The sequence below is a fragment of the Miniopterus natalensis genome, chromosome 5, assembly GCF_054644295.1.
Source record: "Miniopterus natalensis isolate mMinNat1 chromosome 5, mMinNat1.hap1, whole genome shotgun sequence".
Classification (NCBI taxonomy): domain Eukaryota; kingdom Metazoa; phylum Chordata; class Mammalia; order Chiroptera; family Miniopteridae; genus Miniopterus; species Miniopterus natalensis.
Window position 1 is genome coordinate 82022578 of NC_142085.1, and position 14946 is coordinate 82037523.

Below are 14946 nucleotides of genomic sequence, written 5' to 3' on the forward strand. Positions count from 1 at the left end.
GTACCTCTGCGGAAATCCATCTGTGGTATTGATCTAACTGGTAAACTACAATGTTTTTTTAAAAATTACTTACATAAAGTTATACACCTTTTCAGTGATACTTTAATCCTGTTTTTCTTTTGTTTCTTTTTTGACCTTCAGGTCTGTCCTTATGCCAGCACCACACTGTCTTGATTATTGTTACTTTGTAAGTTTTGAAATTGGGACGTAGAAGTCGTACTTTGTTCCTTTTCAAAATTATTTTGGCTGTTTGGGGTCTCTGGCTATTCTACATAAATTTTAGAATTGTCCTTTTTAAATTTTATTACACTCAGGTATTATTTTCCTATATATACTTGATTTTTTTTTAATTTTTATTCAAGTATATCTAGGAACATAAAGGTTGTCTAATGAAAAGTTCCCTTCACCAGGGACAACTAATAGCTATTCACAAACAGTTCATTTTGTATTCTGCTGGAAACTGAAATTATGTATCAAGCAGATGTATATATATTTTTTTAAGTGGAACATAGTATTTTGCTCTTTGTCTTTATCTTTTTTTTTTTTTTAATTCTCTTTGAATATTCCAGGTCAACAAGTGTAGCTCTGCTTTCTTTAACGCATTGTATGCGGGAAACGTATTTATACGTTTGACGTTGACTGGTGGTAGAGCGCGCAATAAAAACTACCCGCAAACAATTTAAAAATGGCTGTATAGTATTTTGTATATAATCACTAACCAGTCCTTTCTTGATAAACCTTAAAGTCTGTCTTTTATAAGCTGCTGCAGTAAAAATTCCGTATATACATATTTGTGTCCATGTCTGAGTATGTTGGCAGAAGAGATTACTCAGAGTGGAACTGCTGTGTCACAGGATATGCGTATTTTTAATTTTGATAAATGTATCATTTAGGCTTGGTTATGCTGCAGTGACAAACCGTGTCTTTAAAACAACAAAGGTTTATTTCTAGCTCACTTGCCACTGTAGATTAGCTGGTGGGCTCTGTTCTATATCATCCTCACTTTGGGACCCAGATTGAGGGAAGCTCGGTCTCTAAGTTTCCATGATTGTTCAGGCAAGACAAAGGAAATACAGCAAATCATCACTGACTCCTTAAGCTTCTGCTCAAGCACATGTTACTCTTTCGCTAAGACAAGTCACATAGCCACACCTAATTCAGACAGAATGAAGAGTTTCAGTTCTACCATATACAATAGTGTCCCCTCTTATCCATGGAGAGTATGTTCTAAGACCCTGCAGTGAATGCCTGAAGCTACAGATAGTACCAAACCGTACATACATTCACACACACACACGTTTTCCTATACATACATATCTGTAAAAAGTTAAACTTACAAGTTAGGCAGAGTAAGTGATTAACAACAATAATAAAATAATTATAACAATATACTGTAATGAAAATTATGTGAATGTGGTCTCAGTCTCTCTCTTAATATCTTACTTACTGTACTCACCTTTTCATTAAAGGAAACAATTTATAGCTTCTCTTTGGCATATCTGAATGGCCAGCATTGCCACTCCTGTGCTATGGGGCCATTAGTAGGTAAAATGAGGGTCACTTGAACACAAACACTTCTCACATCAATGTTTTTCTTTCCCTTCCCCTCTCTTTAAAAATCAATAAAAGCATGTCCTTGAGTGACGATTACCAAAAAAAAATTATAAATGTAAGATTGAGCATCTTTTCAAGAATTAATTTTTAAGCCATTTGTAATTCTTACTTTGTTAACTTGCCTTTTTTTGCCTAGTCTGTTTCTTCTGTTGCTTTAACTTGGTCGATTTTTTTTTGTTGTTTTATAAAATGTTTTATATATTTGTGCTTATCAATCTGTTTTCCTTCTAGTTTCTGGGTTTAGTCTTATTTCTTATTTACAAAGTTCTTCTCCATTCCAAGATTTTGAAAAAAGAAGAGAAGTCTTATATATATCTTTTCTTCTATTATAAACTTACTGAAAACCATATTGAACTGGCCTTACTCTCTTTTATATGCATCCCTTCAAAAACTTGAAAATAGCTACCATATTCCCTTTTAAAGTATTAACTTTCTAAACTATAAATATCTCCAGTTCCTATAGGTTCATCCAGTTCACCTTTGAGGCTCCTTTGGTGTGCCTAGGCTCCAGTTTTCTTTTTCTCTAAAACAAAAATCTTGAACAATGTCTGTATCTTAACCCTATAAGATTGCATGCATCGTCTTAATTATATACAAGTAAACGCCAACAAAGTATTATCGAGCAGAGGCCCTGTGTTTACCTATTATTAATACTAATGTACAAGTAATTTAAATTTCTTAAAAATAGAAGAATCATTTCCCAAAGTTTTTTTGTATTTGTTGCCCAAATTATGGGCCCAGTCACAGAACTGTTGCAAGATCTAATTTCAAACTGACCTTAAAAATGGCAAAATAGATGAAACATCAGGATGCTTTATTTTATTTTAGAGTAATTGCCACCTCTAAATTTTTTGCGGTTCAATCACCAAATAAGTGACTATAATTATACAGTGGTATATAAAACAGATATTCCTGCTGTCAATAGTTACACTCTAATATATTTCCAATGGCAGTTTTTCTTTTTAAAAAAAATAAACCTAAGATCTTTGTATCCATAAATAGCTGGTACATTTTCCAATGGTAAAGGTATTTTTTAATATATACATTTCACCTTCCATCTTGTTTTAGCTTTTGGAGAAATTAGACATTATTTAAACTATAGAATGCCTAAAATTAGTAAAGCTTACACCATCTGGACCTTCAGGTGTGTTTTTCTAATTACAGAGTTAAGTAAAAAGTTATCTTCATTGTTCATCAGAAGCTGACAAAAGTTGAGTAAAGACTAAATAAGCTTTCTGAATTTGCTATATAAAACATCTAGCATACTTGTTGGAGTTCTTTGAGAGCCCTAGTTTTTTAATTCACTAATGGTTATTTTAACAACCACAAGAGGGAGTTGCATGCTTAAATTATCTTTACCCATTAAATTTTAATTTTGACTGAAAGATGACTTAAAAGGTACTAAATTTTTCTCTACCTGCTATTTCTCCTTTTTTGTCTGTTTCAGAGGACAAAATAAATAGGTAAGTTTAGAACACTAAAGAAGTCAGTGTATGATAGAGATGTTAAATACATCATTTATTTTATTTCCTTGTTAGAACAAGCATGTAAAAAGCCACCTTCCTGCAATGTCAGCAACCTAAAAGTCTTATCTTCAATTTCAGAATGTGTTACTAAGTGAAAAATATTAAAACTAAAAATTAAAGGACACTTTAAAAAAAAAATACATCTTTATTGATTTCAGAGGAAGGGAGAGGGGGAGACAGAAATAGAAGCATCAGTGATGAGTCATTGATCGGCTGCCTCCTGCACACCCTCTGCTGGGGATGGAGCCTGCAACCCGGGCATGTGCCCTGACTGGGAATCAAACCACGATCTCCTGGATCCTGGGTGGATGCTCAACTGCTGAGCCATGCCCCACCGGGTTGAAGGAGGCTTTAAAATAAATCTTAACTTTGTTCTGTCAATATTTCTATTTCTTGGACTTAAAATTAGAATTTTACTCTACTATCCATTAAAAGTCAAATTGTCTCATTATTTTACATATAATAGATACCTACCACGTGGCTACAATTTTTAAAGTTTAATATTAGATACTAGGTGGTACAAAACTTAATTTAGTATTTACGCTCAAGGAACTTGGGTTTAATTGAGAAATATACTTGATAATGAAAAATCTAAAATGCTTAATTTTTCCAAGTGTGAAATAAAAGGAACTTATCTCTTAGTGTCGTGATGATTTATAAATACAAAATAATCATCTGTAAGCTCCCTAAAGTCCATTTTTTTTTCTGAAATGAATAATCACTACACTGACTATTTCATTTGTGTATTTGTTTGGTATATAAATTTCAGTATTTCTCTAGCTGCCTTCAAGATTTTCTATGTATCTTTGGTTTTCTGCAGTTTGACTATGATGAGTCTAGGTTTTGTTTTGTTTTGTTTTAATACTACTTGGAGATCTCTGGACTTCTTGGATCTATGGTTGGTTGTCTTATTAATTTGGGAAAATTACTTGTATTGGACTGTTTGATATTGTCCTACTTCTCTTGGGTGCTTTGTTCTTTTTTCCACTTTTTTTTCTTTGTGTTCAAATTTGGGTAAGTTCTGCCTCCAAACCCACTGATTCTTCTGTATCCACTGTGCTGGTAAGCCTGTTGAAGCCTCCATGTTGTCCACCTTTTTTAAAAAGATTTTTAAATATATTGACCATAGTTTTAAATTCCATGTCAGGTGGTTCCAGCATCTGGGTCCGCCTTTGAATATGGTTCGATTGATTGCTTTCTGCTTTGATGATAAGTTGGATTTTTCTCTTTTCTCTGTGTCTCATGATTTTTTATTGAATGCCAAATATTGTGTAAGAAAAAGAAAACAGAGGAGACTGAGATAAAGTGTATTTACACCCAGAAATGAAAACACCCCTCTTTCTTTCAGGTGGTTAGTGTGAGGGGTTGAGCCTGTTTGTCAAGAGTGGAGCTGGGTTTGGGATTTGTTGTGCCTTTAGTGCACCACAGTCTTCACACACCGCCAGTAACTGGCTGTTCTTACTTTGTGTCAGCATGGTGCCGAAAGTGCAAAATAGATATTTTACTTTAATCCTTTTACTTTCACCCTTTCTGTGCTGTGATGGGTCCCCATTTACTCAGAGTCCACATGATCTGATTCAGGCCAGATAGATAGTTAATTATGTAGGATTTTGCAAACCATGCCATTTTTGTCACAACTACTCAACACTGCTGTCGTAACACAAAAACAGCTATAAACAATAAGTAAGTGATCGTGACTGTATTCTATGTGGTGGGACACACTTGGCCATAGTTTGCTGGCCCCTTGTTTAGAGCCTTGTTCTTGTACCACCCCCAGCCCCTACCTCTGTAAAATAAGCTCTAGCAGGGCAGGGATTTTTGCCTGTTTTGTTCATTGATTGCCCAAGTGCCTACAACAGTGTTTGACACATAGTAGTAGTCTCAGTGTATTAAAGACTAGATTAGTGGATCATGTTTTAAGCATGTTTTTTTATGAACAGCATATAACTGAATTTTTAAAATCCAGTCTGCTGATCTGTGTCTTAACAGATACATTTAATTAAGGTTATAGTTATTGTGAATATTGATATATTTGGAATTATTCCTGTCATTTTTTTGTTTTTCAGTTATTTTCCCTTTTTCCCTTTCTTTCCTGCCATCTAAGTTTAATCAAATTCCACTGATTTTCCTCTTCATCTGGCTTTTAATTTAGAAACTGCATTCTATTTAGCATCCTATAAATTACTGTTGCTTCCAAAATAAGACTTACTTATCTTATTTCTCCCTTTTGTATTTATTTCCTTTTATCAAAAACATCCTTAGTAGTTCTTTCAGCAGTAGTCTGTGGTTGATAAACTCCTCCAGACTTTATCTGGAAATGTCTGTAATCATCTATACCCCAATAATTCAGTTAGGTGAACAAATTATTCTGTCTTCTGGAATCTGTTATTTTTTTCCTTCAATTTTGGAAAACTTTCATCAAGAATCTCACTTTTGTCTTTCCTTCTTTCTGTTGTCTTTTTCTGGAACTCCTTTTTAGATTCATGAAATCTTTTATCTCTTTCATGTTTTTAATCACTTTATCTCGGTATGCTCTGGGTAGCAATCTTAGGGCTGTCTTCCAGCTCACTAACTGTGTTTTTGACTCTGTCTAATCTACCTTTTAAAAATCAATTTGATTTTTTCATTCCAGTGACTATTTTCATGTCAAGAGGTTGTATATGGTACTTTTCCATATCTGTCTGTTGTATTATTCCCAGTATCATATTCTTTGGTTATATTTTTGTTTCTTCTGTTATTACTTTAATCACCTTAAACAGACTTTTCCATACCTTCTTTCAGACTATTATATAATCTTTAATTTGGGGGCTCCTTTTGGGCCACTGATTCTCATGATAGATTATACTCATGTTTGGTCATACTTTTCTATTGAGATCTTCTCTTCATTGAGTATTTTTCCTCTATGGATCCCAATGTAGTAGCTCCCTGGTGGTCGAAGTGGGTTGACGGAGCACTTTGCATTTGCTTCTCCCAAGTGCTCCAAGGAAATCACCAGCCTGGGGCCAATTGTTACAATAATTTCAAACCCTAGAGTCTCTGTCTGCCCTATAGTATAAATTGTGACCACTCAAGTGTGGTATCAATTTCTCCGGAAGTCTGTTCTCATCCCCCTCTCCATAGGTAATATACATCACAAATGTATATCCTGTTTTCTAATTTCAACAGAAACAAACTATCATTTAGTCATTAGAACCACTAAGTAAATGTGTTCAAAAAAATTTTTTTTACATAGTTAGCAGGGGGAAAGAACTTTTTGGGAGAAAATCTTCAGCATTTTTAAAAATGCTACCTTTAAATAAAATAATTATTTATTTGAACAAATTTCTAATTTAATGATGCCACTTGAGACATGTTGGTAGGTAGCTGGAGTTTAGAAATGAAGGAAAGTAAAGAAAAAGAAAAGGGAAGGGAAAAGAAAGGAAGGGAAGGGGAAGGAATGAAGGAAAGTGTGTCACTCCTAGTTTGCCCTTGCCTCACCCTTCATTCCACTTCCTGCCTCCATCTTTCCTTCTCGTTGCCCCACTCAAAAAATAAAACCCACATCCTCATCTTCTTTTAGGACAATAAATAAATCCTAATGCAGAATTCTTATATTTTGGTGACAGAGGGATAAAACTCTGCAGTTGAAATGAAATAAACCAAATTAATACAAGCTTGACAAAACAAGCTTGGGTGTAGGTATGGATGTGCAAAGACACAGCAAGTTTTCAACCAGGAATATGTATACCTTCAAAAACACCTCCCTGCGTTACAGAATATACATTAAAATGGCAGAGAAGGTACCAGGATTTTAGTGTTTATCAGAATTAACCATGGCTTTTAAAACTGGAAACATAATGCCCTTGTATTTGTTTCTTCCAATAAATAAGAAAGGAAAATTACAGAGGGAAACATTTGTGGATTATATTAGTCACATTTTTGTTGGGAAAAGTTATCAACCGTTTAAAGTTGATTTTGAAGTACTTGAGCCTAACAGCCTTCCCTAATCCGCACCCTAACTCGGTGCTAGAATACACTACTGGATTAAATGGCCTGAATGTACATTAATATGCCATAGCCTTTTCCTTATTTTTTAGATTCAGAGAAGTTTGAGTTTAGTTGAAGATGACTGGTTAGCATTAATCTAATGTTTAATCTGCTTGCCTTTTTATTTTAATTACCATTTTTTGCTTTTAAAGGTTATTATATTTTTCCAAATCTGCTTGTGTTCTCATGGTAGAATCATCCCAAACTGCCTTTTTATAGTAGATTCAGGTATCTTCACTTTCAGTCCAGTATCCTAAAAAAACGAGCCTCACATTGTCCAGGGATGGTTCACAAGAACATATATCAATTTTTATGGCTTAATAGATTTCCCAAGCAGTTCATCATTCATGCTACAAGATTGATCACTTATGTTCTTTTTAAAAATATCTTAGGAAACTATTTTCACAAAATGTAATTGGAATATAGAAAAGATACGTGTTTGATTTCTCTCAGTAGTATAGTTTTTACTCTGCAATTTCAACAGCTTAATGTTAACATTCATGTGGATTAAAGTCAGTCTGTTTCATACATCAAAATGAATTAAACCTAATCTGTATTCCCTTCTAAAATATCTATAAAATGTTTCTATTTGAATACCTTATGCATAGTCCAAACACATCAGACTTTTTGGATTAGCAGGGCTTATCCTTTTAGAAGGTCAGATGTGAATTAAATAGTAGTAAGTAGGTTAATTGACTAGACTAGAGCCTTTAGAGAAGTAATAGCCTTAAAATGCTGTCTTTGGCCATAAAGTAGGTTTATCCAAACCCTAAAAAAAAAAAAAAAAAATGAGTGACATTTGTCCACTTAAATAATTAAGATAATTTTCAGGTTAAAAAGTTTTGAAATTTCAAATGTTTAAACACAATATTTTGTTTTAATGTGTCTTTGGCATTCTTGGCAAACTCTTGTCACAGAAATATTCATTTGTTTTGTTTTCCCAAGGCTGCTTAAAGGTTAATTGACTAAAGTGGGTGAGTCCTCATGTTTACTAATATGTATTACAGCTCTATTGGTACACCAGAAGGCCAGAATGGAACGACTTCAAAGAGAACTTGAGATTCAAAAGAAAAAGCTGGATAAACTAAAATCTGAGGTTAATGAAATGGAAAATAATCTAACACGAAGGCGCCTGAAAAGGTCGAATTCCATATCCCAAATACCTTCAGTAAGTCTTTTTCTAATTTGTGACCACTGTGCTTGAACATGTGAATAGGCCATCTGTCATAATATAAAAGCTTGATCGAGTTTTAAAAGCTCTTCATTCATACTTGTTTTTCTGTTCTCACCTTCCCCTGCCAAACTCTACTTTTCTTAACTAATGACACGAGAATTCAATGTAGATCCTTCTCACATGGAATTATCTTTCAGCTGGAAGAAATGCAGCAGTTAAGAAGTTGTAATAGACAACTCCAGATTGACATTGACTGCTTAACCAAAGAAATTGATCTTTTTCAAGCCCGAGGTAAAGTTCAGTGCATACTCAGCAGAAATTCATTGTATAATTATACCAACTCTTTTCCTGTGGCTGAAAACAGATTTATCGGTCATAATCTTATTGTCTCAGGTTTGACTTTTTATCCACATAGTGCTAACGAACTATTGGGTTTTTATTTTCTCTTTCCCCAACCCCACCCCAAATGTTACATATTTGCTTAAGGAGTAATTTCATAATTTTATACCCTTCAAATCTACTTCAGTCATCTGGCTGCACTGTCAAAAGTATTGCTATTAAGTACTAGTGGGATGTGTTACAGTAATATTCGTAAGGATTAAAATAGATGTGCTCATATATGAAACTCTCTGTATTGTCCTTTCACCTTTCAAGAACTAGGCTTTCCGAGCACAGTTAAGCCCCGCCCCCGGCACTGTCAGCTGACCGACCCGGGAGGTAAAACGCTAGGGCAGCGGCAGCTTGTGCCCGAGCTTCTGGCAGGTGCCGCTTAGTGCAGCAGGAATGTTGCCAGTTTAATCCCGTTTCATAGGCAGTTAAAAGGAAATTTTACAACTTAACCCAACTCTGAAGTTGGGGAAATAACAGAAATACATAAAATGGAACAGATAGGAAAGGGAAAGAAGCCAACAGGAAGAGAAGTCCTTAATCACACTTTTGAGTGTGTGCCAGAATCCATTAAACTGAAAGATGACTCATATTATTTTCTTTCAAAACGTCAGTAAACTGTTCATCTTGAAACATTCATAGAAAATGCCATAATTTAACTTCGGAGAGAGAAAGAAAATTAGGGCTGGTCTAGAAACTATAATTTTGAACTTGTTCCTTTTCTTTAAAATCTGAACCACCGTATTACATCAGTGCAAGGTTTTTATACTTACTTGAGGCCCAGCTGTTAAGCTAAGGCCATGTTTGGTCATTTAAAGTTATATTTTAATTGTTGAATTTTTAGTTATTTTAATTTGCTCGGCAGAGACCTGGTTCTGTTACATTACTGTCTGACCAGCATTAATTTGAGCCCTTCCCCAGTTTACCACTTAGACCTCTCTTGGGAGTGTGCACTAAAGCTACCTGAGCTGTGTTGAAATCCTTACATCTAGTTTGAGATTGGACGTACAAAATAAATGAAAAGCATTTCTGTGATTATTTTTTAGAAATAAAATATTTGCTTTATAAAAAATAAAATATTTTGGGGCTATAAACATTGAAATATTTACTTTTTATATATTTCAGGACCACATTTTAATCCCAGCGCTATTCATAACTTTTATGACAATATTGGATTTGTAGGTCCTGTGCCACCAAAACCCAAAGGTTAGTGTGTCCATTAAGTGTGAAAACTGTTACATTTTGAAAAGCAATTTTTCAGAAAATTTTATTTTTACAACCTTCCTCTCTAGAAGTGCTTCAAACTTAGACATTCTTGGATGGATTCAGTAGGAACATATTGGTTGATTTTTATTTACATGCTGGGTATTGGGGAAGATGCAAAAGTGTAATGTATTTAGCTCTTAAAAAGTAGGTGTCCTTAGGATTCACTGTGTACTCCCAAAATACCAAGTCTTGGCCAAAAAAATCATCAGGTGCAAAAATTTGTATTCTTTAGAGTTTTTTACAAATTATGAGAAAGATACCATAGGGGAGTTTTATTTTTCATTAGTAGCCTGTTGTATTTAATTTACGCTTAATTGTGTATAATCATATACTCTGAATTTCAGATGAGTGATTTTTGAAAACTATAACCTCTGATATCATTCTACATCATTGATATTTATAGAGTATGTGCTCTCCAAACTAGGAAATATCAAAATATGTGGAATTTTTACTCCCAGCATTAAGTATAATTTAATTAGGCCTAGCTAACCTTGATTTTTTTTTACTTAAATGTCATTAAAAATAGCTGCAATGTAACGAACTGTTACTACAAAGGAGCAAAAGTGAGATTAGGGCATTTGGCACAGCAAGCAAGTATTCAGACACTAGGTGAGATTTGGTGCTAATCGAATAAAGGAATAAAGAAATAGTGGCATAGCCTACCTAGTTCCTTAAAAAAGCAAAGTTGGTATTTCAGATTCTGAATGAGTTGCCTCTATATAATTATTTTACTCTTTCAAAAACTAGAATTTTTTAAATAAAAATTTTCTGTTTTGCTTCGGCATAATCAAGTTACTTGTATGTTGAGGGTAGGAGAGAGGTGGAACATAGATAAAATAAGGCTCGTCTTGATCATTACTGAAGATAGGTACATGAGGGTTTGCTTCACTGTTCTTTCTACTTTTGTATATATGTTTGAAATTTTCTGTGGCAAAAAGTTTTAAAAAATTCTTTACTTAAAAGCTTTTTCACAAAATATAGAAGCTTGTATGCTGGTTAGTTTTTGAGCAATAACAAATCAATCATTTTTGCTTTAAGGCTAAAATAAGAAGTTATTTATTAGTTTCACTTATAGAGGTTTATTTAGTTCTTCAAAACAACCATTCTATAACATGTTTCCCAAGGATGGAGTGTGAAATGAATTTAGATGCTAAGAAGTCAGACTTTTTAAACTGTTTATTTTAAGGGGTTTTAGAGGATACTAACTAGTATTGTCAGATCCTTGGTTTTTCAAATATTTTCATGTTGCTCATGCATGTGGCAAAAATTGTGACCAATGCCTGAAGTTGGAAATTTTGCAATTAAGTGCTCTTGAAGACTAATTAGTAAATAAGGTACTGCTAAAGGGACAGGGAGGACCAAACGTCACTTAATTGTTTATAATTTGTTACAAAAACTGTCAGTATTTTCATCGACTAGATACAGTAGTTTGGCGTTTAAAATAGCAGAAAAGATACCATTTAATTACCGTCTCAGTAACTGAATGATAGTAGGCGCAATTTGCAAAATAATACACATTATTTTAATAGTTTAAATCATTGAATTATAAACCTTGACAGGAGAGATCTAATAATGTATGCTCCTTTTACTTTAAACTTCCCCAAAATAATTCATAGGAATACTATTCTAAATTTATAATGGGATCCCCCCACAAAAAAAGTTTCATAAATGTAATTTCATTTTAGCCACAACTTTGGAAGAATATAATAATTCTTCATATTTAAGATATTTTTATTCATTCAAACACTGTAGAACCTTGGCCACTTAAAGCTGCAGTGACTTTAATAATAAAGATTAGACCGAGAGGATATATGATTTACCTAAGATCACAGAGAAGGAAATCAGGAGTTAGCAGCAGAGCCAGATGTACAACTCCATTCTCCTAACCATCAATCTAGTGTTCTTTCTACTGTTTCATAATAAATTTGATCTTAAAATAAAATAAAATATAAAATATAAAATTTTTATCCTTACTAACTTCTCCAAGGTCTCTTGATAAATAGTTAAATAAGATTATAGAAATTAGTTCATCTTTATATTTTATTTGTATTTAAGGCTTGCATTTTCAGCACATAGAAAACATTTAACAAAAACTTCCATTCCTGGTAGAAAACAGAAATATAAATACTATCAGTGGGAAATGAAACTCTAACTTTAATGAGCTATAAAGTCACTAAGTTTGGGGTTGTAGGACACCTTTCCACAATCTTAGGTGACATTATGGGAATCTTTGCTGTTGGTTACCACATGAATTGATTTCCCTTTTCTCCTGCTATAAGCTGGGGGAAATTATGCTGGTTTCCCTTTAAGAAGATATTGAGGTGACTACACCATGTCCAGGTAGCTGTTCCCCAGCGGAGAAGTAACAGCTTGATGGAGATCAGTGAGGCCCAAGCGTGGGTGTCAGGTTCAGTTAGATGCTTCTGGTTAACTGGCTTCCTGCTGTGCAGCACAAATAGTGTTTAGGATTGCCAGTAGTTTATGACTTTGTGAGTTTTGCTTCTAAAATAACTCTTTTGCTTCCTTACAGATCAAAGGTCCACCATCAAAACACCAAAGACTCAAGATACCGAAGATGATGAGGGGGCTCAGTGGAATTGTACTGCCTGTACTTTTTTGAACCACCCGGCCTTAATCCGCTGTGAACAGTGTGAGATGCCAAGGCATTTCTGAGCCAAAAGGCCTTCCATCTTCTCCAGTACCACATCTGAAGTTCAAGAAACTAGTCTGTCATCAGGGGAAAAGTTTCACTGCTACGTAGGATTTTGTCAGATTGAAGGTGTGACAAGATGGTGTTGTGCTAATGTTAAGTGTCAGCCCACGGAGCTAATAATACCTCAGTCTAATGTCACGGGCAGTTGAAATTCATCACGTGAAAGGTAATCTGCTGAAAGACTTGGTTGCCCACTGCCTAACCATGTACAGTGTTACCAGTAGCCCGTTGCGGATAATTCTCAATACGTTAATGCCTAGGTGTTCCCAGTACCTTTTTCCCCTCATGTCACTACTGAATTTTGACAGGAGGAAGGAATAAAATGATGGCTTTTTTTTTCTAAGCTTTCAGTGAAACACTACAAACATGAAGAAAAGGAACAAGGTTTAACTATTTAAAAACTGTTTGCTGCCGCACAGTGCCCACGGATAGGGGACGGACTTCACAAATCTGTGGTACTCTTGGCCTTGTCTTTGTCTTCCCTGAAAACGTCTCCACTCTGAAGCCAGCATCCAGGGTCTAAAGATGAAAAGGAAAGCACATGCATTGTCTGTGCAAACATGCAGTGACTATCCGATGCTTTTCCTACTGTACAGATCTCTCAAGCCTGCTTTAAGTGATTTCTTTTCTCCTCCATTATTTTCTTATATTTCTATATGTATAGTGTAATAGTCTTTTGTTAACTGATTTTCTTTTTTTCCTTTTAGTGATTAAGCACGATCATGTCCCTTTTAAGCCTTACCCAAAAGAAGCGATGCCTTAAAATAAAAAAGCATTAATGAAATGAAACTATGCACAAAACAACTTTCCTCTACTTATTCTGTGCTTTGCCCTCATGAGTGCCGATACTCTGTGAAGACATACAGATGCTGCACAGTGAATTGCAGAAAATATCACAAGACCTCTGTCTATAGGTCACGCTGTATACTGACTTTAGTGGTGGGTGACACAACAGTGTTTTATCTTCCACAGGGAAGCTTAAAACAAACGATATTTTTAACCCACTGACAGAGCAACAAGGTTAAACTCGCTTCATCTGCCTGGTGTCCCACAGAACCTCCACAGGAGGTTCCTACTGGGAAAATACAGCTCCAACCAGCAACAGCAGCAGTACCTGCAGCCCTTTTTCTTTGAGAGAAGTGTAAATGCTTTCCTGTTGGGGCAGTTCGTTTCTAAACCTGACCTGGTGGCAGTATCGTGTATTTATAAAACAAGGCTAGTCGTGTCTAGGACAACTGAAGAAAAGCTGGAAGAAAGGAGAGTGCGCAAACTTGAACACTGAAGCAACCTCAGCATCTCTTTATTTTCATGATATATTTTTATAAGGAAGATACTCAGATGATCAGGAATGTATATAACTAAATAAAATCAAGACAAAGAATTAACAATATGCATTTAAAAAGAATTATGAAATTATATCTCAGTGCTTAGAATGGGGCTCACGGAAGTGCTGAAATGTAGCAAAAGATAGGCGATAATGTAGACTGTCACCCACTGTAAATGTTTGCAAATGGATATTTTTTAAACAAACAGGATTATTACAGGTGATCTGTATGAATGTCGGAGCCTTGGCTTCCAGGCTTTGCATTGTGTATATGGGAAGAAATATGACAATCCTAGTTAATTAGACAATAGACCCAAAGCCCTTACATTTGATGCATTTTGCTTTAAAAATAGGCCTTGTTTTTCAGCTTCATCTGCAGTTCTATGTGAAGATTGATAAATCAGTTTTTACTTGTTTTATTAATAAAATGTAATTTGGATATCTTGAGTTGATGGTTTTGTGATTTAGCTGGGTAAACTATCTTTGTAACAGATAAGTTATTTATAAAAATTAAAAAACTTATATTCTAATGTGGATTTTGTGACTTGTTTTTAAAGTTTGTGGGATAGGAGATAAATTATAGTTAATTGGAAGTAGAGAAAACTCATTCTCTGGAGTCTTCTTGTGACATCATGGCATTCAACTGCATTTCTTGGATGATTTTTAACTTCCCCAGGCTTTTTAACTGATGAAGGAAGTCATGTTTCAGCTGAGCAAGAAAAATGAATGTAGCTTCTTTTTTCATAGTTTGTTACAGCTTTTCCTTTCCTTCCTTTTTGGGTTTTATAAGCTTTATCCCATTGTTGAAAATGTGTTTTCATGGGTCATTTACCCTCAGTAGTCATTTAGTTAATACTTGCTCTCACATAATGTGTAGGTGCTGAGGATGGTGGTGTTTCTCTTGAAGGGAACCTTT

The 14946-nt window shown here is 34.6% G+C and overlaps 1 protein-coding gene across 2 annotated transcripts in view; it reads left to right on the top strand.

Annotated features, from left to right (window-relative positions):
- Positions 1–14560, top strand: part of TAB2 (TGF-beta activated kinase 1 (MAP3K7) binding protein 2) — a 67220-nt gene extending 52660 nt beyond the window's left edge. For both annotated transcript variants that reach the window (XM_087817679.1, XM_016223935.2), the window contains 4 exons: positions 8174–8334; positions 8538–8631; positions 9853–9933; positions 12524–14560. In XM_087817679.1, coding sequence (XP_087673805.1) covers positions 8174–8334; positions 8538–8631; positions 9853–9933; positions 12524–12666 — 479 coding nt within the window. In that variant the 3' untranslated portion in view covers positions 12667–14560. The remainder of the gene's footprint in view (positions 1–8173; positions 8335–8537; positions 8632–9852; positions 9934–12523) is intronic.
- The last annotated feature ends 386 nt before the right edge of the window (positions 14561–14946 follow it).